The 25,206-nt window shown below is 47.4% G+C and overlaps 1 protein-coding gene across 9 annotated transcripts in view; it reads left to right on the top strand.

Annotated features, from left to right (window-relative positions):
* Positions 1–25,206, top strand: part of PHACTR1 (phosphatase and actin regulator 1) — a 558,044-nt gene that overhangs the window by 516,313 nt on the left and 16,525 nt on the right. For all 9 annotated transcript variants that reach the window (XM_055125116.1, XM_055125112.1, XM_004619967.2 and 6 more), the window contains one exon: positions 24,115–24,170. In XM_055125116.1, the coding sequence (XP_054981091.1) occupies positions 24,115–24,170 (56 nt within the window). The remainder of the gene's footprint in view (positions 1–24,114; positions 24,171–25,206) is intronic.

Genomic DNA, 25,206 nt, shown 5'->3' with positions numbered 1-25,206 from the left:
CTCAGCCCCAGGTCCTGCACACCTGGGTTCCTGTGCTGGTTCATTCATGCATGAGGCTCATCCAAGAGTGTGGAGGGGGTCCTTGAGCATGGCTGTTGCTGGGTTCCGGAGGTCTTCGGCTCTGCTCGGGGCGGGGAGGGAAACTCAACCCACCCCCCTCCAAGGGGCCCCAGTGAAGACAGCCAGGCACAGGGGCAGGAGATAAATATTTTTATTTGGTAAAAATAAGTCACTGTATCACTGTCACTGTATCACTGTCATTCCATTGCTCATTGATTTGCTTGAGCGGGCACTAGTAACGTCTCCATTGGGAAGCTTGTTGTTACTGTTTTTGGCATATCGAATATGCCACAGGTAGCTTGCCAAGCTCTGCCATGAGGGCAAGATCTCTCCGTAGCTTGCCAGGCTCTCCGAGAGGGATGGAGGATTTGAATCCGGGTCTAGAGTGATAGCGCAGCAGGTAGGGCATTCACCTTGCACGCGCCCAACCTGGGTAAAAAATAACTAAATAAAAATAATTGTTTTCCACGGTGGATAGAAGAAAAGGAGCAGCCAGTCTGCTGTTGGAATGCAGGAATTAGTGGTTAATGGGAGGGTGAGCAGTCCTGTGGGGTGTCATAGGGGTCTGTGTTGGGGTCTAGTACCCCTGTATGCTATAATCTGTAGCAGTGAATAAATTGATCCTGAGGTCTAGCTTGGTAAATGACTCATGAAATCAAAATGATCGCAAGTAGAGAAAAACAAATACTGAAGATGAACATTACTTCTGCTTAAAGAAAAAAAAAAGAGAAAAACAGGCTTATGTACAACTGGGCAATTCTAAAAAGCAACTGTGATCTTAGAGGGAAAAAGAATTTGTTTGTTGAATTGGAGATGAACTTTCTCAGGAAATCAGTTATTCAAAGATACTGTGGAATGTCAGCGTCAACAAGCTGATTGGGCTGGGAAGTATGGGTTGAAGGCCCACAGTAGGTGCATTACGCTGGATTTGTTGTCATTTCTTTCCGATTTTTTAACATCTCTGTTTCATTCTTAATCTTTAGGTAACATGGTGATAGTCGTGTTAATATTAATGATATTATGTGTTGAGTTACTGCAGCCCACCGTCACCCATGTTCCCAAGACCCTCTACAAGTGTCCTTCTATTACTTCTAACTAGCTTCTTCCTCCCCCTCTCCCCCACATTGACTGGTGACCTGAGTTTTGTATGAATTTGTTTCATTTAGAAGGAGGCTTCGATGGGCATGCCTCTAAGAGAATTAGGACTAGCTAGACGAGATAGCTTCTACTCTCTCCTTTTGACTACATCAGGGATACTCAGGGCAAGTTCTATGGGGAAAGTATGAGTCTTTCTGAAGCACTTTTTACTGGTATATGTGTATTGAAAATTATTTCTCTTTATCTCGATTACACAAGACCCTAGACTACAGAAACAAGGACAGGGAAGGAAAGAAATCAAGGGGGTCAAAGTAAGAAATGTGGATGGGAGGTAATAGGAGCAGGGATCAGGAGACTTGGGTATGTTGGTGAGGATAGAAGGATATACATAAACCTCCCCTCTATGTGATATATACATATATATATATATATATCACAGAGCCAATGATATTTCAAGTAGGACACCCAAACCACAATAACTAAACTTTAAAATATGCCTTCCAAGGAGGCAGGCTGAGGGGATGGGAGGGAACTGGAGAATATTAGTGAAGGGAAGGTCTTACTGTTGGAGGACTGGTATTAGAACATCCTATGTATCACAATTCTATTATGAATTACTTCTAAATAATAATTCTTTCTTTTTCCATTTTCCTTCCAGCAAGAAGAAGGGTGGGTCATGGCTCAGAATATTTTTAACATTGAATAGTTGACTGAGAGCTTGTTTTCTCTTAAACCTACAGATTAATATGAACAACTTCTAGTTCAATTGTCAGACCATCATTGTGCAATATAACCTTCCCTTATTTCCTCCCTACTTTCATTTGATCTGTTTATAAGTGAGATGATCAGAAGAATGTGGGGTGTGTCATTGACATTGTACTTTTTGGGAAGAAATCAGTAAGTAAGTCACAGTCACAGTCACAGTCATCCCGTTGCTCATCGAGTTGCTCAAGCGGGCACCAGTAACATCTCCATTTTGAGACTTGTTACTGTTTTTAGCATATCAAATACAACACAAGTAGCTTTCCAGGCTCTGCTGTGCGGGTGAGATACTCTCGGTAGCTTGCCGGGCTCTCTGAGAGGGGCAGAGGAATTGAACCTGGATCAGCCGCGTGCAAGGCAAACGCCCTGCCACTGTGCTATTGCTCCAGCCCATCAGTAAGTAAACTGGCAGTTAAATCTTCTGGAGCATCCAAAGTATATTGTTGGAAAGATAAAGTGTTGCATGGAATACAACCTCCAGATTTGATTTAGCTCTCAGTTAATCCTCTCTCAAGAAAGCTATTAGTGGGTTTTCTTTACCTATATTACCATGGCTTCCTCTAGACCTAAACAATAGAGCATCTTAAGCCTAGTTTCTGATCATTTCCTCTCCTCCTTTTCATTTTAGAGAAAAGTAAACTGAAATTTAAAGTATTGAAGCTACTAGCCTAATTCACACCATTAGTTTGACTGTGAATTGGAGCAATAGCACAGTGGGTAAGGCATTTGCCTTGCATGCGGCCAACCTGGGTTCAATTCCTCTGTCCCCTCTCGGAAAGCTCGGCAAGCTACCGAGAATATCCTGCCCACACAGCAAAGCCTGACAGGCTACCCATGGCTTATTTGATATGTCAAAAACAGTAACAACAAGTCTCACAATGGAGACATTACTGGTGCCTGTTTGAACAAATCGATGAACAATGGGACGACAGTGAGAGTGACTTCTGATTGTAGTGGAATTTGTTTTGGAGCCACATCTGGTGATACTCAGGGTAACTCCTAGCTCTGCACTCAGGATGTACCTCTGGTAGGCTCAGGGGACCACATGGGATGCTGGAGATAGAACCTGGGTTGGCTGCATGCAAGGCAAGCACCATACATGCTGTGCAATCTCTCTGGTTCTTGACTGTAATAGAATTTGAAGCCAAGTGACCACAGTCATCACTAATATTAATGTTCCTTGAAGAAATAAGAAATGCAAACAGTCTAGCAAGTCATCTGTCTCAGGCAATTTCCTTTATCCATGACAAAACAAAATACAAATTACTTGAGGCAGAGGGGGCTGGAGCAGTAGCACAGCGGGGAGGGCGTTTGTTTGCCTTGCATGCCACCAACCCGGGTTCTATTCCCAGCATCCCATATGGTCCCTTGAGCACCACAAGGGGTAATTCCTGAGTGCAGAGCCAGGAGTAACTCCTGTGCATCACTGGGTGTGACCCAAAAAGAAAAAAAAAAACTAAAACTAAAATTACTTAAAGCAGAGAGTTTTTAATGAAATCCTTAAGAAAATAGTTTCTGTAATCAAAATTCCCAGGAAAAGGAAATTTCCAGTAAGTAGGTCCTTCCATGGGCACTGCTTTCTCCCGCCACCCTACTTAGCTGAGAGAGAGCATTTAAACTAAAGGCACAAACAAGAGACATTTCCCCATGTAGCTACCTCATGGTTGATCACGACTGAGATAGTCTAATAATTTTGAAGTCTGAGGCTGGTGTTTGGAATTTAGAGTTGAACTAGTTGAGTGAGTTTATCATCCAGATGGAAAAAAAAAAGTTCCAATCATTTCTGATTAAGAATTCTTCATTCTTCATTTCAATGGTGAAGTTGGCATGTACGGTGTCCTGAGTAATTTCTCACTCACTTGCCAAACTTGGCTTCAGTTCAGATGGGATGTGAGTTTTCTGCAGGATAAGGCTTGCCTGCAGTCCTGAATATCTAAATAGCAGCGCTGAATTACAACAGAGAATGTGCAGTGGGGTTGTTTTTCGTGCGTCCCTGGTCTATCTTTGTTCACTGGCAAAAATACCTCCAGCCGCATGCAAAATGCTAATCGTGTTTATTTTATTTATCTTCATTTTGCTTGCTCTACTCTCCTTGGTTAGAATGCAAGGATTTTTATAATAGTCCCCTAAATTGCATCGATGCCTCACCAAGCAGCAATTTTCAGACCGAATATACACATCTGATGATACAAACCAGGGAAAATCACTTTTCCCTCTCATTCAAATGGCAGTTCCTCTGAAGCCTATGTGAGGACGCTTCTATTTCAGGAAGTGTGATCATGAAAATTTTATGTTCTGTGCCCGTGGAATCATTAAAACAATAGTTCTTCAAAAGGGGCCGTCTTGTTCGCTCCTTGGGAAATAAGCAGGCAGACAGATAATCTGTGGTTGCTGGCAGCTGACCAGGTGTTGCCAAGAGCTGCCCTGCTGTAAGTCCAACCTTCCTTCTGATGCTCTGATTGACTTGTTTTGCTCCCCTTCTCATTGCAACTCCCCACCTCACCCCCAAACAGATGCAAAGAGGGTAGTGCATCTTCCTGCACAGAAAAGAGCAGTGCACGCATTGCCCTCCCCACAGGGATAGACCAGGAAACCTGCCATTTGCAAGACCCCTACCAAGGAGCCCATCCATGTCCCACAGAGGAAGGGCTTTGGCACACTCTCCTTCAGTGAGTTGGCGCTGCCTCTCATTCAGAAAGTGGCTAGGGGTTTCACCCAGGTTTCACACAGGTCCTCCCCTACCTCCATTCTCCGTCACCACCCCCCTTCAGAGTCCATAGCCAGTAGAGTCATTTGGGGCCCCAGCATGTGAAATTGATTCTCACCTTATAGATAACAACCAGTGCCCAGCTGTTTTCCCCGTGAAGAACTGTAAATTCATTTACCTTTGTCTATGAGAAGGAAGGAAGGAAGGAAGAAAGGAAGGAAGGAAGGAAGAAGGAAGGAAGGAAGGAAGGAAGGAAGGAAGGAAGGAAGGAAGGAAGGAAGGAAGGAAGGAAGGAAGGAAGGAAGGAAGGAAGGAAGGAAGGAAGGAAGGAAGGAAGGAAGGAAGGAGGAGGGGAGGGGAGGAAGGGGGAGGGAGAGGGAGGACAGAAGGAAGGATGGAACGAATGAATGAACAAACAAATGAACGAAGGTCTATTTTTTTAAATGCCTACATAAAAATTTCTATCAAGTATTTCATGCTACCTGTTTATTAACAATAGAACGGCAGGGTACATGTAAACTACATGCAATGTTTTATATTAATATTTTTAAATATTAAAAATGAGGGACTGATGAGATAATACAGCCACCAAAGTGCTTGTCTTACACTCAGCTGACCCAGGTTTGATACCCAGCACCCCCTATGGTCCCCCAAGCACCACCAGGAGTGATTCCTGATTGCACTATGGGGGTTGCCAAAAGAAAAAAATATTGTTTTTCGCTACTCCATGAAATCAAAGAGGACATGAGGAAATGGAAACATATACCCTGCTCGTGGATAGGGAGAATCAATGTTGTCAAAATGGCAATACTCCCTAAAGCATTATACAGATTCAATGCGATCCCTATAAGTATACCCATGACATTCTTCAAAGAAATGGATCAAGCAATCCTAAAATTCATATGGAATAACAAACGTCCAAGGATAGCTAAAACAATTCTTGGGGAAAAGATGATGGGAGACATCACCCTCCCCAACCTCAATCTTTACTACAAAGCAGTAACAATTAAAACAGCATGGTACTGGAACAAAGGCAGAGCCGTAGACCAATGGAATAGGGTGGAATATCCCTACACACAACCCCAAATGTATGATCATCTAATCTTTGATAAGGGAGCAAGAGATGTGAAGTGGAGCAAGGAAAGCCTCTTTAACAAATGGTGCTGGCACAACTGGACAACCACATGCAAAAAAATGGGTTTAGACCTTGACCTGACACCATGCACAAAAGTCAGATCAAAATGGATTAAAGACCTCAACATTAGACCACAAACCATAAGGTACATTGAAGACAAGGTCGGCAAAACCCTCCACGATATTGAAGATAAAGGTATCTTCAAAGGTGACACGGAACTAAGCAATCTAGTAAAAACAGAGATCAACAAATGGGACTACATTAAACTAAAAAGCTTCTGCACCGCAAGATATACAGTGACCAGAATACAAAGACTATCCACAGAATGGGAAAGGATATTTACACAATACCCATCAGATAAGGGGTTGATATCAATGGTATATAAAGCACTGGTTGAACTCTACAAGAAGAAAACATCCAACCCCATCAAAAAATGGGGCGAAGAAATGAACAGAAACTTTACCAAGGAAGAAATACGAATGGCCAAAAGGCACATGAAAAAGTGCTCTGCATCACTAATCATCAGAGAGATGCAGATCAAAACAACCATGAGATACCACCTCACACCACAGAGACTGGCACACATCCAAAAGAACAAAAGCAACCGCTGTTGGAGAGGATGTGGGGAGAAAGGGACCCTTCTACACTGCTGGTGGGAATGCCGGCTAGTTCAGCCCTTTTGGAAAACAGTATGGACGATTCTCAGAAAACTAGAGGTTGAGCTCCCATTTGACCCAGCAATACCACTGCTGGGAATATATCCCAGAGAGGCAAAAAAGTACAATCGAAACAACATCTGCACATGTATGTTCATCGCAGCACTGTTTACAATAGCCAGAATCTGGAAAAAACCCGAATGCCCCAAAACGGATGACTGGTTGAGGAAACTTTGGTACATCTATACAATGGAATACTATGCAGCTGTTAGAAAAAAGGAAGTCAAGAATTTTGTAGTTAAGTGGATGGGCATGAAAAGTTTCATGCTGAGTGAAATGAGTCAGAAAGAGAGAGACAGACATAGAAAGACTGCACTCATCTATGGTATATAGAATATCAGAGTGGGAGACTAATACCCTAGAACTGTAGAAATAAGTACCAGGAGGTTGACCCCATGGCTTCGCGGCTGGCCTCACGTTCCGGGGAAAGGGCAACTCAGAGAAGCGATCACCAACTACATTGTAGTTGAAGGCCATGTGGGGGAAGGGAGTTGCGGGCTGAATGAGGGCTAGAGACTGAGCACAGCGGCCACTCAACACCTTTATTGCAAACCACAAGAGCTAATTAGAGAGAGAGAACAGAAGGGAATGCCCTGCCACAGTGGCAGGGTGGGGTGGGGGGGAGATGGGATTGGGGAGGGTGGGAGGGACGCCGGGTTTACGGGTGGTGGAGAATGGGCACTGGTGAAGGGATGGGTTCCCGAACTTTGTATGAGGGAAGTATAAGCACAAAAGTGTATAAATCTGTAACTGTACCCTCACGGTGATTCTCTAATTAAAAATAAATAAATTATAAAAAAATAAAAATAAAAAAATAAAAACAAAAACAAAAAAAAAATATATTGTTTTTGATATATATGAAAGCAGTTCCTTTCAGTGAAACCTGTTCAAGCTGTCTATGGGAGAAGCGAACTTGGTTGAAAGGAAAGTTCTGCTCTCTTGGCTACATCACACACCCCCTCCCATTGACTTGATGGACCCTCGGCCCAGGAGCCTGATGCAGGAAGTAAGACATTACTGTAAGCCTGTGCAGAGACAGGACCATGCATCACCGTGAGGGAAGAGGCTCTTTGCTGCCATCAGCGAAGAAACGCCGCCGTGATCCATCGAAACTTGAATCCTCCTGTGCGAAAGAGCCCGAACAGAGCAGAGACCCAAAGGAGAGGAGAACTGAGCCCAGAGAGTTGGCATAAGACCCCTCAACAAGTTAGGCCAGGAAGTAGGTCAGAGATCTAGAGCACAAGCCTTGGATGCCGGAGACCCCAAGTTCAATCCCATTCCCTGGCACCACCAGATGTAGGCCTGGAGGCCCCCAGAGAACCACTGGGAGCAAGTACCTTCCAGAGATTTCACTCCTGAGATGTATGAAGATGAGGATACTCTGTCAAGCCTGTCAGCCTGGGTAACTCCCACAGGGCAGAAATCAGTGCTACGGTGGTGATTAAAGACTCTCGTCACGTGCCAGGTGTCAGCACGAGGCGTTGTATTCTTCTGTGCTCAGGTTTTCAATCTAATGTATGGAAGCACATGCTTTATTTCTCTTTCCTGTTAAGGGTAAAAACTCCATCACACATGACCAAGCAGCACCCCTGGAGTTTTTGCATTAGAGAAGCAGATTAATTCCCCTGGAGCCAGTTGCAGCAGTTGGGGGAGGGCTAACCCCCCAGATTGATACTTGAAGGACAGAGTTGTCAAGCCCTTTGTGACAAACGATGTTCTGAGAGCCAACTCCAGCTCAGGCCTGCATATATAAATAAAGCTTTATTGACACAGACAAGTTTACTCATCCCGTATTGACCATGACTTTGTGCACACTCTCCCGGCCAAGTGCAATAGTGGTTGCAGGGATCCATCCCCCACTCCTGCCACCTCAAGCTACATTATTTTCTAGCCTGCCTTCCAGGGGGAAAATGGCACATTGGGGAGGATTTGAACTAAAGAGCAAATTGAGGTGATCTTGCTCATTTAGTATGAGGATGCAGGTATGAAGTTGGTTTACTAAAAAATATCTCCTTTTGGTCATATTAATCTTTAAATATTGTCACTGTCACTGTCATTCCATTGCTCGTCGATTTGTTCAAGCGGGCAGCAGTAACGTCTCTCATTGTGAGACATATCGTCACTATTGTCAAAAATACTTTGTGTGGGTGCTAATTTCTCAGTTACCAAAATGATTCCAGGTAAAACTTTTACCTGTTAGTCTGAATCAGCCTGTAAATCTCCACAGTGCTTTATAAATGATAGCAGGGGTGGGCTGGAATGATCATACAGTGGATGAGACATTGCTTTACATGTGCCTGACCTGAGTTTGAGCCTCAGCATCCCATATGGTCCCCCGAGCATTGCCAGGAGTAATTCCTGAGTGCAGAGCCAGGAGTAAGCCCTGAGCATTGCTGGGTGTGGCCCCCAAACAAACAAACAAACAAAAGCTAGAAAAAAATTATAGCAGGGAAACCATCTGCTATTAGCAAAAAATAAATAATGACTTTTTCATCATTGTTTTAATACCTGAGCAGTTAGGTATTTCAAGGATAGCAGGTGCCTGAAGAGGAGATTAGCTTGGCCTTGGCGAAGGCACCAGGCCCGACCACGCAGCACTTGGAGGGGCCTGATTAGTCACCGTGTCCCGCTGCCGGGCCTGAAAGTCTCAGCCAGGAGGTTGAGTGTCTCGCTTTGCTGCTTTTGCTGCTGAGGCTGGATTCCAAGCCCTTCAGGAGGGATAAGGTGGCGGCCACTGAGAGGGATGCCAGGCAGTAAAAATCAAGTACAAACACTTGACTTCCTGGTTCCCAAGTCTAACATATGGGCTCGTGAGAGCTAAAGCCAGCATCCAAGTTTCAAGTCAATAAAAAGTGGGATGTGTAAAACAGTGGCAAGAAGAGACAGATAAACCTCTACACAACACTTCCTGCTTTTCATCTCCCCCCAGCCACCCACACCCTTGGTGACAGGAGTGTGTAGCCACATGAGGCAAGCGATCTTTTGTTTTTGTTGTTGTTGTTATTGTTGTTGTTTTGCTTTTTGGGTCACACCCAGCGATGCATAGGGGTTACTTCTGGCTCTGCACTCAGGAATTACTCCTGACGGTGCTCAGGGGACCATATGGGATGCTGGGAATCGAACCTGGGTCAACCATGTGCAAGACAAATGCCCTACCTGCTGTGCTATCACTCAGGCCCCAAGAAGCAGGAGATTTTTTTTAATTGTATTTTATTGAATCGCCGTGAGATACAGTTACAAGCTTTCATGTTTGTTGCAGTTATATAATGTTCAAACACCCATCCCTCCACCAGTGCACATTCCCCACCACCACGCTCCCTAGTATACCTCACCCCTTTCCAACCCTCCCCCTATCTCCATGACTGACAATTTCCCCCATACTCTGTCTCTACTTTGGGGCATCATGGCTTGCAATACAAATAATGAGAGGCCGTTACGTTTGGTCCTTTATCTCCTTTCGGCACACATCTCCCATCCCGAATGGTCCCTCCAACCTCCAACCATCATTGTCTCAGTAATCCTTTCTCTATCCCAGCTGCCTTCTCCCCCAGCTCATGAGGCCGGCTTCCAATTATGGAGCAATCTTCCTGGCCCTTGTGTCCACTGTCCTTGGATGTCAATCTCATGTTATGTTATTTTATACTCCACAAATGAGTGTTGTCCTATGTCTGTCCCTCTCTTTCTGACTCATTTCACTTAGCATGATACTCTTCATATCTATCCACTTGTAAGCAAATTTAATGACTTCATCTCTCCTAACAGCTGCATAGTATTCCATTGCGTAGATGTACCAAAGTTTCTTTACCCAGTCTTCTGTTCTCGTGCACTCAGGTTATTTCCAGATTCTGGCAAAGCAGATCTTGAGAAGGGTCCAGTGCTTTGTGCAGCCCGTAGTTTTCAGGCCTTTCTGAATGCCTCTCCAGATTCTGCCTGATGGGAAAGGATGACTTTCAGAGCCCTGAGTGCCCCAGATCCCATCAGATATGAGAAGGCTTCTGCTTTCAGGGCAGCCCAGCCTCACCATTTCCTCTAGTCAGAAATGTCTGGAGGGAGGAAGGAAGGAAGTGGCCTGTCTGAGGCTCATCTCCTCCCTGGACCCTTCCCTCAGGATGGCCGGGGGTTACTTCACACCTCAGCCCTGCAGGGTCTTCGTCCTGGGAGGGATGTCACAGTCACAGGCCCACAAGGCTTCCAGAGGCTTCCACTGGTCTACAGGAACCCCCTTGTCCCTTCATCTCTCTCTGACCTCTTCTGTACCTGGAGAGGGGGCCACTGAGGGGTGGGTGGGACACTGTTTATCAGATAGGATAGGATCTGCTATGAGGAAATAGAGCCACAGGCCAAGGGCTAACAGCAATAGGCACCATGATTCATGCTCTTTGGGGAGCGACCTTGAGGAGAGGCCTTCTCCACCCGCAGGGATTCCCCCCAGTCCTGAGGCCAAGAACTCAGTGACAAAGCATCCATTTGCTTCCAGCCTGGTCAAGGTCAAGCTTCCTTGAAGCATCGCTATCACTCTCCGTTTTCTCTTCTCTCTCCTCTTTCCCTCTCCGAGAGGCCCGTCCCGCTGAGAGAACCCACTCTGACATTCAGCTCCATCTTTCCTCACCCTTTCAGAATCAACAAATACTTTGACAAAGACAAGCGAAATGAGAACGCAGGTTAGTTAGAAATTCCTGAAACCCACTCTGCTGCTGGGTTAAAAGAAATGTTTTATTGATTTTCCTAGGAATCACTTGCAGCAGTGCTGAGGAGGGGGCCAGGCCACTCTCCAAGAAGTCCAGTGATGATTGGCACCGAGGCTTGGTGTTTGGTGCTATCCGGCATAATTGTGGATTGCACCAGGGAGTTCTGGGTGGTGGGGGCATGTGGTGCAGAGGCCCCACCATTTGAACCATATCCCTGCTGAGCAATAGTATAAGGGTAAGGGCACTTGCCTTGCAAAATGCCAACCAGCGTTCCAGGAGTCCAGCATCCCACCTGGTCCTTCTAAGCACAGAGCAGGAGTAAGCCCTGAGTATGATCAGGTGTGTCCCAGAACAAAAACAATCAAAAAAAAAAAAAAAGGTTGGCGGGATCCTTTTCCTTCTGTTATAGCTCACCTATAGAAAATGCATGTTGCAAAAGGTTATGAGGCCATGAGAAAGCACGTAAAGTTTATAGTGATAACTACATTCCAACCACACCTTTACACTTAACCATGCCTTTGGGTTTTAGGGCATGAAGCTTTTTGTTTAAAATTGTGTGGTTCTGGATCAGGAAATGAGACGCTTAAGGAAGAAAACTTTGCAGAATAATATGGCCAACCTGTTCCTCCTCCAGTTGAGTATCTGAGACGCTTTGGGGCTGGGGTGAGGGCAGGCGCATGGGAGGGTATTGTCTCCAGGTTTCTAAAGAGCATTGCCAGAGAGACAGTACAGGAGGTAAGGTATTTGCCTTGCATGCAGCCAACCCCATTTGTTCTCCCTCACGACATAGGTCCTCCTGAACATCACCAGGGGTCACTCCTGAGCACAGAATATAAGGAATAGCCTTGGAGTACCACTGGGTGTGGCCACAAATATATATATATAAACACAAATTTAAATTTTAGAAAAAAGGAAAGAGCATGAGATTTCATCTGAACTTGAGTTGTGGCTTTTCCCAGAAAGAGATCTCGCAGGGGGCAGCCACGAGCATCTCACCCGGATCTTGGTTCTGCCTTGGCCCCTACTTACCAATCTCTCCTGGGGAAGTCTGGGAGGCTAAGAGTGAGCTTTGGGGAGGAGCCTGCAAAAGCTGGGACTGCACAAACTCAGCAGCTACTCCAGGAGCACTGGTCCTTCAGAAGGGGTGTCCCGGCACCTGTTCCCGATTTCACGTTCTTGACTTTGTAATAATCACACATCTGCATTGTTGAGGGAGGCCAGCAGAAACAGGCATCAGGAAAATATGGATTCTCACTCACTCATTCCGTGAGTGAGTGAGTAGTTTAAACTTCTGTGCTCGTGATACGTTTCATTGTCAGTGTGCTCCACATGTCTCATGACCTGTCATCCATGACACTCACCATGAGCCCAAGAACTTCCCAGCTGCACTGGAATCCCTCTGTGTCCTTGTCCCACAGACCTGAGCTCCTCAGAAGCAATATTTCTTCAAGTAAGGGCAGTAGATACCGAGAAAAGGCTTGGGTTAAGAAGGGACTGTCACACAAGGATAAAGACAAACCCTGGGTGATCGCTCCCATATGTAGGACATAAAGAAGCAAAGCCAGGAAACAGACAAAGCCCAGCAAAAGCCCAACTCAGGGGCTTTTAGTATTAGCATTATAAATGATATTATATTAATCTTTTTTAATTTTAAAGATAAAAGACTTTCTAGAGGCCCCTGAATGCCAGCACTTGCATTTCAAAGTGACTTGGGTCTTCCTCAGAGATCCAGCTGGGGACATGTTCAGTGACCATGTCCTGCTTCACCAGCTGGTATTTTGTGGGAGGCTGCTCCCAGCCATGGTCAGCCTGGCACCTGTTGCAGGGGTGAAACTGGGCAGCTGATGTTAGGGAGCTTTCCCAGCAGTGAAGGCAGAAAGGGAACATACTACTCAATTATTACATGACTTGTATTGAGAACACGATCAAAACCAAGTGGCCCTCCCAGGAAAAAATTGAGATAATTCACAAAGATGATGTGTTTGTGGGATGTGTTGCATATGTGAACTGAATCGTTTTCTTGACTTAGTCCTCCTGCCTAGAGCATTGTGCTGTTCTAGTCTTTATCCTCAAGGTCAAACCATCCCGTGATAACCTAATCAGGTTGCCTTTTCTGTGTTGATCATAAAAGTGAATGCGCTTTTCTGATTATCAAAGCAAATTTGTCTTCCTCACATGCTATCCTCCACGGGCAAGTTTCAGAATCCTTCTCTACAGAGCTCCAGGCAGCTCTTGTCTAACAACCAGACCTGACAGATGAGATTAATCTAGTTTCCAAAGTGATTTATATAAATTGCTGTTAGTTGCCTCTACCCTAGAATCAAGAAAGCAATAGACTGCTCGCCTCTTCTTTTTAGTATGAGCATTACCCCAGTAATGCTCAGGGGTCGCTCCCAGCACTGCTTAAGATTGAGGGCAAGGACAAACACCTTAATCCCTGAATGATTTCTTCAGCCTTGCTTATCTATTTTTGAATGAAGAAACTATAGATAAGTGGGGACCACTCACATGCAGCAGGTTAAGAGAAGAGATAAATTCTGACCCAAGAAAAGCCCATCACATAACTCCACAAAACTAAGAAGTTAATACATCTCTAGTTACAGTTTTATCATGTTGGAATTATTATATCCTTATAGTTCCTGCCTTCCTGGTGCCTTCTCTGGAATATGTTCAATAAAATGTCTTTAATTTTTTTTGAATAGCATAGAAATTGAAATAAAATACTAAATTGAACTTTAGGCCCATGTGTCTAAATCATAGCTTCTAACTTCATCTACTCTTCCTACTTCTGTAAAATAGAAAATAAATCTCAGCTCTTCCCCCAGAGGGGAGGACCAGCATCTTGCTGACTTGCTTCTCTCCAAATTGCTCAGTGATCTGCCTGCTTCAATAAAGATTGGAAAACTGGAATTCATTCTCCCCATGTCATGTAATGTAAATAAAAGTGTGAGTCAGGGGTTCCTTTGGTACGATGCGTTTGGTGGCCAAGAGCTACCTCCCAGGAGGAACTAAGATAGGGACCATGACAACTGATGGTCAATCAACAGTGGATATTTAATTCAGAACTGAATAACATACTTATAGAGTATCTGAGGAGATTCAAGATGTAGGACTACATGTAGATGTGATTGATCATTTACAGAGGTAAAGCGTTTCAGTGGAGGCAATTCTTGGAGGGTATTAACTCAAGGAAATGCTCTGTCTCCCAGAGACTATACTGAGAAGTTCACCCAGGGATGACAAAAATCTATATTGCTTTTCTTTTTCCCTTGCTGCTAGTGTATACTAAACAATTGTTTCTATTTCTTATTAATACTTACTTAAAGTTAAAAGTGGGCTGGAGTGATAGCCTAGCAGCTAGGACATTTGCCTTGCATGAGACCAACTGGGTTCGATTCCTCCACCCCTCTCAGAGAGTCCGGCAAGCTACCAAGAGTATCTCACCCACACAGAAGAGCCTGGCAAGCTACCCGTGACATATTCAATATGCAAAAAAACGGTAACAAGAAGTCTCACAATGGAGATGTTACTGGTGCCCGCTTGAGCAAATCAATGAGCAACAGGATGACAGTGACAGTGACTTAAAGTTATTTGAGTAAACACAGTAAGATATATAGATTCCAAAACTTAGTTCTCTGGGCTCCAGGGGCAAAGCTGGCTAGGCTTGTACCATAAATCCCAGACTAAGTCCTCAAGCCTACTGCCTTTCCTACCCCCAGGGGTCCTGTCTTTTAGATCATTACGGCTTGTGGTTCATGCTTTCTAGATTGTCCCATGGAAGCCAGGGTAGCTTTACTGCTTGTCCCAGGGCCATCCAGATGTCCCTCTGTGGAACCCAGCTCTTTGGAGTGTTAGGAACTACAGCAACTGAAGTCTGAATCAAGTAATTATGACAAATGCCCCAGAGTAGATATATTTCAGAGTCAATTAACTCCCAAATATTAGGAGCATAGCATTAGTGGTCTTTCTGTATTTAAGAAAAGAACATTGTTCTGTAGTAAAATATGAAAAGGTTTAAGGGAAAGAGGAAAAGTAGATAATTCGCTACAGATGAAGGGGAAAAAATTAACAGCAGAGTCACCAGACGGTTTGACTTTATAAGTAACCAAGCCTGACCTGGGGAATTTAGTAGCTAACAGGGAGAGGTAAAGAAAAAAGGTAAGGTTAAAGATAAACTCGGGGGATTAGGAGTGCTCGTAAGAGCACTGTAAGCTTCTCTGGGGAGAGGAAAAGGGGTAATTCACTGATGAAGCCTAAAACACTTGGGGTAAATATCTAAATATTTCTCCAAATACTTGCTTGCCTTTCAGATCCCAGAGGGGTGACTGTGAGGTTCACCGTGTGTCTGAATTGTCCCTGAGTGGGTGTGAGTGCGTGTGCTGTGACTGGTATATCCTGTCCCAGTGGATTGCCACTTGAGCACTTGCCTTCCAGGTGACCAACCCGGGTTCAATCCCCAGGATCTCCTACGATCCCCAACAGAAGTGATCCCTGAGCCTGGAGTAAGCCCTGAGTACTGCTGGGTGTGGCCCAACTACAAGACAAACAAAACTTATCTTTTGACACATTTTAGCCTTTATTTTAATGGATTCTTCGTATAAAGATGGCATTATGGAAGTGGAATTTGTTTGTTTGTTAACTTTATTAATGTCTTCTATTGTAGCAACTCAGATACTCCTTCAAACTCAAGTGATCTTGGGCTTTATGTCAAACCATCGGAACAACACTGAAGGTGTTGTTATCAGTGTAGACGCTTCATGTTTTTTCCCACCTGGTTTTAAAAGTGGGTTTATCGTCAAACATCACACATAATCCCTTGGTAATTCTCTACCTGATTTCAACTCTCCACAACGAGCATTATTGCAATGCTTTCCCTGTTATTACCTCATAATACCTTGTCTTAGCCTTGGAGCCCCACTTTGGGGCCACAGTCCCCAGTGACTACAGAGAAAAATTATTCTCTCTTCAAAGTAACCTGTTTTTCTTTTGGAGGTAAGAGCTTTTTTTTTCCCCCAAGTTATCACCATAATATTTCAAGTTTTATATGTTTTCTAAAAGGGACGCTCACATCTACTCTGTTAAGAGCAACACTAGGTGCTCGGTGCCTTGGCAACCACGTGGCAGGCAGGAGAATGGCGCAGGGGTGAAGCAGTGAAAGGCGTCTGAGCCACCTACCAACCTGCTTCGTAGCAGAGGCAGAGGCAGGCAAGGGTCAGGCTCTGGCTCACAGTCCAGCTCCCCCCTCTCCTCTTCCCTACCATAACCAGGAGAACCGAGCCACTAGCCTGAGGAGCTGGGTGATACGGGAGCTAATTAGAAAATTGTCAGAACATCCTGGAAAGAGTTGGGAGCGACAGTCTGTCCTATAAGAGTCGTTCTGCCTGGCTGGCAGAGAGAAAACTTAGCAGGCCAGAACCAGAACCAGACTGAGGAATAAGAGCAGCTTCTGCCCTGCTTTCTCAGGATCAGGGACACCTCTACGTGAAGCCCACCTCTGGTCATCCCTGGGGCCCTCTTCTGGATTAAGGTGTCATTTACTTAATTATCAAGCATCTTGGGTGCCCCTCCTGGGTACTGGATGCTGAGTGCTGTGTTCAGTCAGGAAACGGAGATGAGATGCCGTTTTTGTTGGAGAAAGAGGGTGGGATGGATGGAGGAGGGGGGTGTCCATGGTGCCATCCAAAGACTGGTATGGTTATCATCATTGTCACAGATAAGGTCGTGTGTGCATTGGGGGACACAGCATAGGGACTTTGGGTTTGGGCCACCAGGCAGAATAGCTTCTTTGATGGGGGTATGTGCCCCGTTACCTCTGGGCCAATAAGAAAGGAAGGATCCAAGGGCTGGGACCACATTCCCTGGATGGAGCAGGAGTGAGTATGGATTTGATTCTGGAAGCAGCGCCGATCCCCGTCATCTGCAAAAGAGAGAAGCTGGCCTGGCCGTTGCTCCCCATGAGACCTCTGTCCCCCCGTTCTTGGCACCCACACTCTGGGAGGTGTGACAGTCACAGAGAACAGTGACAGAGACGGGTTGTGTCTGGAGAATCAAGACAGCCACCAGCTTGATTGGGTTCCCTACCTGCACCCACCTGGTCGTGCATGCTCAGTGCTGCCCAACCCCCCCCCCAAGGAGAGGACCCCTCTGGGCTTCCCCCATGCCTGAGCCTGATGAGAGGCCGCACCTGGGGCCGAGGGGAGGGAGATCTGAGGCATCTGAGAGCTGAGGGAAGAAAGAGTGTCTGAGTGGCGGCTGTTTTGTAAGGGTCCTGGCAGAGAGGAAGAGATGAAGCTGGGGAGGGTATACCGCAGGGCCTCTGGATTCTGAAATCCAGTCACCCAGTGACTCAGGCCAGAGCCAGACTCCTAGCCCAGCTGGTTCCACATTGGTCTGCCTGTGGCCACTGCCGGTGCACAGACATTCAGAGGTTGGAGCTAGGCCTCAGTCTCTTAAAAAAAAAAAAATGAAATTGAATCACCATGGATGACAAAGCTATCCATGCTTAGGCTTCAGGGGTACAGTGTCCCAACACCCTCTCGTCATCAATGTCCACCCATGGCCCCAGCTTCTCTTCCAGCCTTCCGCCTGCCTCTATGGCAGTCACTCTTTTCTCCCTCCTTCTTCCTTCCAGACGCCTTAGTTTGGACTGCTCTGACGGATAGGCTATCATGCATATGACTTTGCCTCCTTTCAGCACCCAGGCCTCATCCAGAGTGACCGCTTCCCTCTATCATTGTCGTAGTGGTCCCTTCTCCAGCACACTCCTACCTTAGTAGGACCAGCTCTATTATCATTATTTTTAAATTTTATTTTATTGAATCACCATGAGATAGTTACAAGCTTTCGTGTTTGGGTTACAATCTCACAATGATCAAACACCCATCCCTCCACCAGTGCACATGCCCCACCACCAATATCCCGGGTATACCTCCCCTTTCCCACCCTCGCCCTGCCTCTAAGGCAGACAATATTCCCCATACTCTCTCTCTTTTGGGTATTATGGCTTGCAACACAGACACTGAGAGGTCATCATGTTTGGTCCATTATCTACTTTCGGCATGCATCTCCCATCGCAACTCGTTCCTCCAGCCATCATTTTCTTAGTGATCCCTTCTCTATTCCATCTGCTTTCTCCCCTCCACTCACGAAACAGTCTTCCAGCTATGGGGCAATCCCCCTGGCCCTTGTATCTACTGTCCTTGGGTGTCAGCCTCATGTGATGTTATTCTATACTCCACAAATGAGTGCAGTCATCTATTATCATTTCTATTACCTTTGGGCATGAGATATAGTGATTCCCTTACTCTGTGTCTTTATATTCCTCATATGAATGAGACAGACGGAGAGGGACAGACCCAGAATTATCTCATTCATAGGCCTCAGTCTGCACAGCCCTGACACTGGACTCTTCCTGTCATGTTTGGTCCATTATCTACTTTCGGCATGCATCTCCCATCGCAACTCGTTCCTCCAGCCATCATTTTCTTAGTGATCCCTTCTCTGTCCTGTGTGTCCAGGTGCTTAACGGCATCCCTGGCCTCCACTGGCTACAGGCCCCTGACACTCTCCCCACGGGTGGCTGCCCTGATATTTCCAAGCATGCCCTGGGCAAATGGGGAGGGGGGGAAAGACTGTAAGACTGTCCCCTGTTGACAACCAGTGCCATCAGGCAGTCTGAGCTGAACCCAGAATCCCTGCGCCTTTCTCTCTTTTTTTTTTAAGAGACTGAGGCTGGCTTTCTAGGGTATGTTTTGTTTCAGATGCAGGACACGTTTGATTGCCCTCAGGACAGATGGAGGAAAAGGGAAAAAAAAACCAGGAGTAATTGTAGCTCAGCGTTAACTTAATTATTTCACAGCCGTCGTGTGCCTCCAGTAAGCACGCGAGTGGAATCAGGCACCGCAGATGCCGGGCGAGCGAAGGAGGATTTCCTTGTTCAGAGTGATGGCAGAGGGACTGGGGCGATAGTACAGTGGGTAGGGAGTTCGCCTCCCTTGTGGCCGACCCGGCTTCAATCCCTGGGCATCACATATGGCCCCCCGGAGCACCACCAGGAGTAACTCCTGAGTGCTGAGCCAGGAGTAACCCTGATCACCGCTGAGCGTGGCCCCAAAAACCAACAAACAAAAGCCCCAATTGAGTGGCAGCAGAGCATACACCCAAAACGCCAAGCCTTGGGAAGGGAGTCTGTGCAAGGCTCGGGCATCCACCTGTAGCGATGGGATGACCGTGGTCCCATCACGCAGAGCAGGAGCTCTGAGCCTGGGGGAGCAGATGGCAATAGTTTGGGGGGGGTGGTTTCAACAGGTATGAGAGACATGACTCCTATCATTGTAGCAGTACCGGAAGCAAAAGGGGAGGGGACTGCTAGAGAGGTAAGAGGAAGTTCAGACTCACTGAGAGATGCATCATGGTTAGCCAAAGAGCACGGGGAGATGAGCAGACCCACGGGGAAGCGTGGGGAAGTACAGGAACTGAGCGGAAATGGTTGTTTCCACTGAGCAGGTGTAGTGAGCCAGGTAGGATGCTCTGGGTCCTCCCTGTATCCCTGCGGGAGGCCAGACCTCAAGAAGCAGCCCTAGAAAGGATGGGGAGAGGATGCATGAGTGTGGGCAGAGGTGATGGGACAGAGCCTGGTGAGCCACTTGCCCACCAGGAGGCAATGGGAGCGGGAGAGAGATGCCTTGGACTGCGTGGGTGAAGTGTGGAGAAGATTCCCAATTCCTAGCCTGGCAAGTCTCGGAACAGCCTTCCTGAGTGGAGATCAGGAAGGAGATCTTGTTCACCCAGGACCCCATAAGGTGTATGGCCCACCCGGGAGGAACTATAAAAGGTGGTCTTGAACCCAAAACCAGGACTGGAGGTTCCGATTAGGGTGTCACCCGCAATGAGAGAGCAACTCCAGACTGTTGGTGGCGTCACCCAAGGAGGATAAACACATCTGAGCTAGCGGGACCAAGTCCAGAAGTTCCCAAGTGAGCCCCTCTGGGTTCTTTCTGCTTTGTTTGGATCTGGGACTGGTGCGGGGACCTGGGCAGATAAAAATAATACGGCTTGTACAGAGGTGGCAGCTGCCCAGGCAAGACGGGCCAGAGCAAGAGGAGAGAAATCACCTTCCTTCCTGACTTGTCCGCCTCATTCCCCTGCCTGTCTAAACTCGCTGCCAGGAACTCATCTCTTCGCTGCCTCTGGGAGAGAATCCTGTTCTCTGCCATTCTCCACCAGGACCTTCGTATTTTCTCTTGCCATCTGGCTTAGAATGCAACTCCCACTGGGCTGAGAGGTAGAAATCTAAAGTGAATTCTGCTTTTTTTTTTCTTTCTTTTTTTTTTTTTTTCATGAAAGGCAGACGCTGATTCTGAGGCCCACGCCTTAACAGCCGCTGCTCGCAGAGGCTTTGCCCTTACTATCCACTGCTCCTTAGCTGGGCGCAGCAGAACCAGTCCCTGGAGGCATCTCCTGGACCACCCGTCCACAAGGGGAGGTTGCTTCTCTTGGGGGTTGCTTCTCAGCTGCTCCGTACTCTGCGGGGACTCTGAGCACCTCTCCCTTTCCTTCGCCTGCAAGTTCCCTTTTTCCAAGGCTAAACCGGAAGTATCATTGTTGGGTGTTGATTTGCTTCGGTCTTATCAAGCAAAAAGAAAATCGTTTATTACTTTGGCCATTTCTTGCAACTACTAGAGTTCTTTAGACAGATTCTAAAAATGTGCATTCTTAGATTTGGAAGGAAACTAGACTTTTCTATGGTACTTGATGGCACATGACATTTAAATGGAAAACCAGTGGTATTTTCTTTCCGTTTGCAGCAAACAGAAATCATTCAGCCATGATCCGTAGGAAAGGAGAAGTAATTTGATGTGTGGAAACAAGTTAACCACCTAGAGATAACTTGTAAACTGGGGTCAGTTATACAATAGCAAAGTCGACTAATTGGATCACTTGAAAGTGCATTCAACTATTACATTTGAGTAATTCCTTCTATAACAAAGTTTAACTCCTGAAAAGGCTTACCTTGCCACCTAAGTCTAAATATAGTCAGAAAAAAATTAATGTTAGTCTTGATTATATACAGTGATTTAAATCTCCTAAGCAAGGCAGGAGTAAGAAATATAACCTATTCAGAAGCCTATCTGTTTTTATTCTGGGAATTACCAGTTCCTTGGTATTAGCCATAAAAATCAACCACTTCACGGATACAGTAATTGTATTGATATTCAGCTGTTTTATGATTCTTGTTCTTGCTATCCTAAAACTAGCAAGCAATTGCCTGCATGTTCCCCTAAAATGTTCACTGTATCACTGTCACTGTCATCCCATTGCTCATCATTTTGCTCGAGCGGGCACTAGGAACGTCTCCATTGTGAAACTTGTAAAATGCACCCAGGCACTCCCTACTGGGTACTACAAAGGGACAGGTCTATCTGCTATTCAGGGACAGATCTTATCTGCTCTGGTGCCTGTTGCCATGCTCCACTGGGGACCAAACCCGGGTCGGCCACATGCAAGGCTAGCGCCCTACTGTCCTGTCACTCCGGCTGCTTTAAATGACTCTACTTGCCTGGCAGAGGAAAGAATATGGGCCCCAGGGGGTGCAGCGCCTATGCCAGGAAAGGCAGCTTGGAGCAGAGCCAGGACGAGGACCCAGACCCCCAAACTGCAGCGCTGTTCTATGCGGGGCCAGCACGACACCTTCCAAATTTCAAAGTCACAGCAACGCATGACAGCACACCGTGTCCCCCTTGGATTCACTGCATTTCCTAGAAGTGTCACATCAAGGGCCTCTCTCAAAAACTCGTGTTTGAGCAGATGGCTAACTAAGTTCATCACAGCGTTTTCTCTAGCTCGCTCCTTTCTTCCTCCCCGTCAGACATGACCTGTAGGACAAATGCAAACAAAGGCCAGTGCAGAACCAGGCACTGGGTCTGTGACGGGATCCTGGGCTGCTCTTCCATGAGCTAACTAGCAAACATTGTGCAGATATTTCTGGATGTGAGGCCCCAAAGAGGCTTCACTTCGCCAGGAAGCTGGAGCCTTTGTTCAAGACGTACGGTGTCCCCCTAAAACGTAGATTCTTTTTTTTTTTTTGCTTTTCGGGTCACACCCAGCGATGCACAGGGGTTACTCCGGGCTCTGCACTCAGGAATTACTCCTGGCGATGCTGGGGGACCATATGGGATGCTGGGAATCGAACCCGGGTCGGCTGCTTGCAAGGCAAACACCCTACCCACTGTGCTATTACTCCAGCCCCAAACGTAGATTCATATTAAACCTGGGTTTTGCCAAATGGTCCCATAAATATAAGACCGTTTCCCTGTAAAATGCATGCATAATAAGGATATTAAGTGGAGGCTGTGGCCCTGAGATGCTCCTCAGGGGAGTCCTGCCTCCCAGAGCTGAAGCGTCACCCTTCAGGGACTCGTCTCAAGCACTGTCGAAGAGGGCACCTCCAAGGCCACTTCAGGGCTCATGTCCTCAAAGCCCACACTTCACACCTCCAAATCGGGACCTTCCCAGTGCTGGGCGGCCTTTCTCCAGGGTTCTGATGTCTGCAGGGATGTTTTCAGGAGAAAATGAATCATAATGTGAATGTGTTCCATGACACTTTGCAAGACAATCGCCAGCCCACAATAGATTTCTTATCTAGTGTCTTCGTTGGATCCAGCTCTTATGGAAGCATAGGGTGAATGTCGGGGGTGCAGAGCCCGCTGTTTCCTGGCCCTGGGCAATAAAGAAAACTCCAGATGACAAGCTTGACTTATTAAGGACACTTGCCCTCTGTCCCTCCTTGACCTTCCTTTGTCCTCTCTTAGATCTCTCTTCAGAGTCTGTTCTGGGGTTTCTCTTCAGCGTCCATTCTGTAATCTGCCTCGAGCATTCATGACGTAAACATTCGGCCAGCCACAGACACTGGGGAGGAACTCAACTCTTGCCGGGAGGGAAGCCTTTCTCACCTGTGGAACCCCGTGGAATACTTTGATGCCTCAGATGCCTTCCCCAATGTTCATCTCACCCACTGCTCCCCCAACTGAAGCCAAATGGGGAATCTTGCAGGCTCATTAAATGCCTTCTGAGAGCTTCCAACGCCTCCTCCGATAACTTGGGCCTCGTGTGTGTGTGTGTGTGTGTGTGTGTGTGTGTGTGTGTGTGTGTGTGTGTGTGTGTGTGTGTGTGTGTGTGTGTGTGAGAATCGTGAATCGTCCTGGGATTTTATGAGGTCTTCTCCTTCCCATCCTTGAGCTACTGACTAACGCTTAGTGGTACATGCTCCTTCCACCCCGCCCCCCCCACCCCCCCTCCCAGCATGTTCATGCCCTTGCTATGATGTCTCACGGGTTCTGGCTAAATTACGAGCCCCGCAAACAGGCATGTCACTTGTGCTCATTTGTCATTCCTTGTCTAATCAGGCCCTGGTCGTGAGGGGTGGGGACAAGAAGAAGAGCAGCTATTGTTTCCTCCCAGACAGGACAGGTTCTCTCTCTCTCTCTCTCTCTCTCTCTTGTCTCCCTGGGGCCCTGTATGTGCTGATGGGGCCTTAGAAGCCCAGCGAGAGACAACCTCTCGCCTCGGGGTTGGGGAGAAAGACAGAGGCCACGATCCTGAAGCCAAGGGGCCTCCGGGGAAGAAAGGGACTTCTGTGCGGAGAAGAGGCCCCGTCTGTGTTTCCGTCCACTTGCCCGCAGGCCGCGGGGCGCGGGGCTGGGGAGGGGCTGCCGCTCGAGAGGCCGGGGCAGGGTCAGCGTGGCGGGCCGTGACGCAGGGTGCCCTTCCTGGGGTGCAGATTGAGGAAGTGAGGAGGCGGTGGCGGGGAGAACCAGTCCTTCGGAGCCCAGGATGGAACGGGAGCTCCCGTCCCGGACTCTGCCTCCCGTCTCTGCCGGGGCTGTGGACATTCATGACCCCAGGAGGCTATGACATGGTCCAAAAACTCTTCCTGGATTTTTTCCGTAGGCGCCTGAGCCAGAGGCCGACCGCAGAGGAATTGGAGCAGAGGAACATTTTGAAACGTAAGTGACGTTGGTCCTGCTGGTCATCGCGGATGGTTTGTGGTGGTTGGGGTCATTACTTAAGGGAACCACCAGGTTTTTTTTTCCCCAGGGCTTTTGTTTGGGGGGGTGGGGGGGCGAGGGGAGCAGCTAAGTGACTGACCATCTCTCCACGAGGGATGAGGCTTTGAGTGCTGGAATATTCAAGACCTTCTCCCCACGGACCAGGCAGGGCCCCACCCGCTCTGGCTCCCTGCAAACTCAGCCTGCAGAGAAGCGCGAGAATCCCCTAAGTCCAATGTTGAGAAGCGTTCAGGTCATTTTCTAGCCAAACAAGGCTGGAAAAACGGTCACTGTGGACGGTCCAGGGAAAGGGCCACTGGAGAGGGCTGGAACCGGTCAGTGTGACCATCTGGAGCAGCTGGCGGCTGCTGATAAGCCCATCCCCCAAACCCGTGCGACAGAGAGCCCCCGTTAACTCTCTGGGGAGGGCACTTCACAGCGTCCCTGCAGGAGCTGTGGAGGGCCAAGCACTGCTCCACTGGGAGGAGGGGACCCCAATCCCCGGCCGTGGGTGGGCACAGAGGACAGGGTCACTCGGGGCAGCTGTGGGTTCTCTCACAACTCTAGTCTGTACGACTCTCGCTGCTGCTGACCCAAGCAGCCAAGCGTCTTCTAGACACACCCGTTTGGGGGAGCTGAGCAGCAGCTCAGCCGTGCCCAGTCGTTCCCGCCACTCACCGGCACTCACCTTATTGCGGTCCACAATTCTCTCCCTCTTCGTCCCCGTGTACTCACAGCCCCCTCCCCCCTCTTGTTTCTATCCAGAAAAAAGGGAAATGCGTGTGTGGCAGTTTCCTAGAAATGCTGCTGCTCTGCATGCAGATACATAGGAGCACGTGCACACACACACACACACACACACACACACACACACACACACACACACACACACTCACACGAGCACACCGCCCGTGAGTTGCAGCTACCAGCTCCACGCGCCCCGTGACACCTCGAGGTATTTCCACATCTCTGGAATGGAAACGGGCTTGATTTG

The sequence above is a fragment of the Sorex araneus genome, chromosome 2, assembly GCF_027595985.1.
Source record: "Sorex araneus isolate mSorAra2 chromosome 2, mSorAra2.pri, whole genome shotgun sequence".
Classification (NCBI taxonomy): domain Eukaryota; kingdom Metazoa; phylum Chordata; class Mammalia; order Eulipotyphla; family Soricidae; genus Sorex; species Sorex araneus.
Note: the sequence above shows the minus strand (reverse complement) of the source record. Positions and strands in the feature narration are given on the sequence as shown.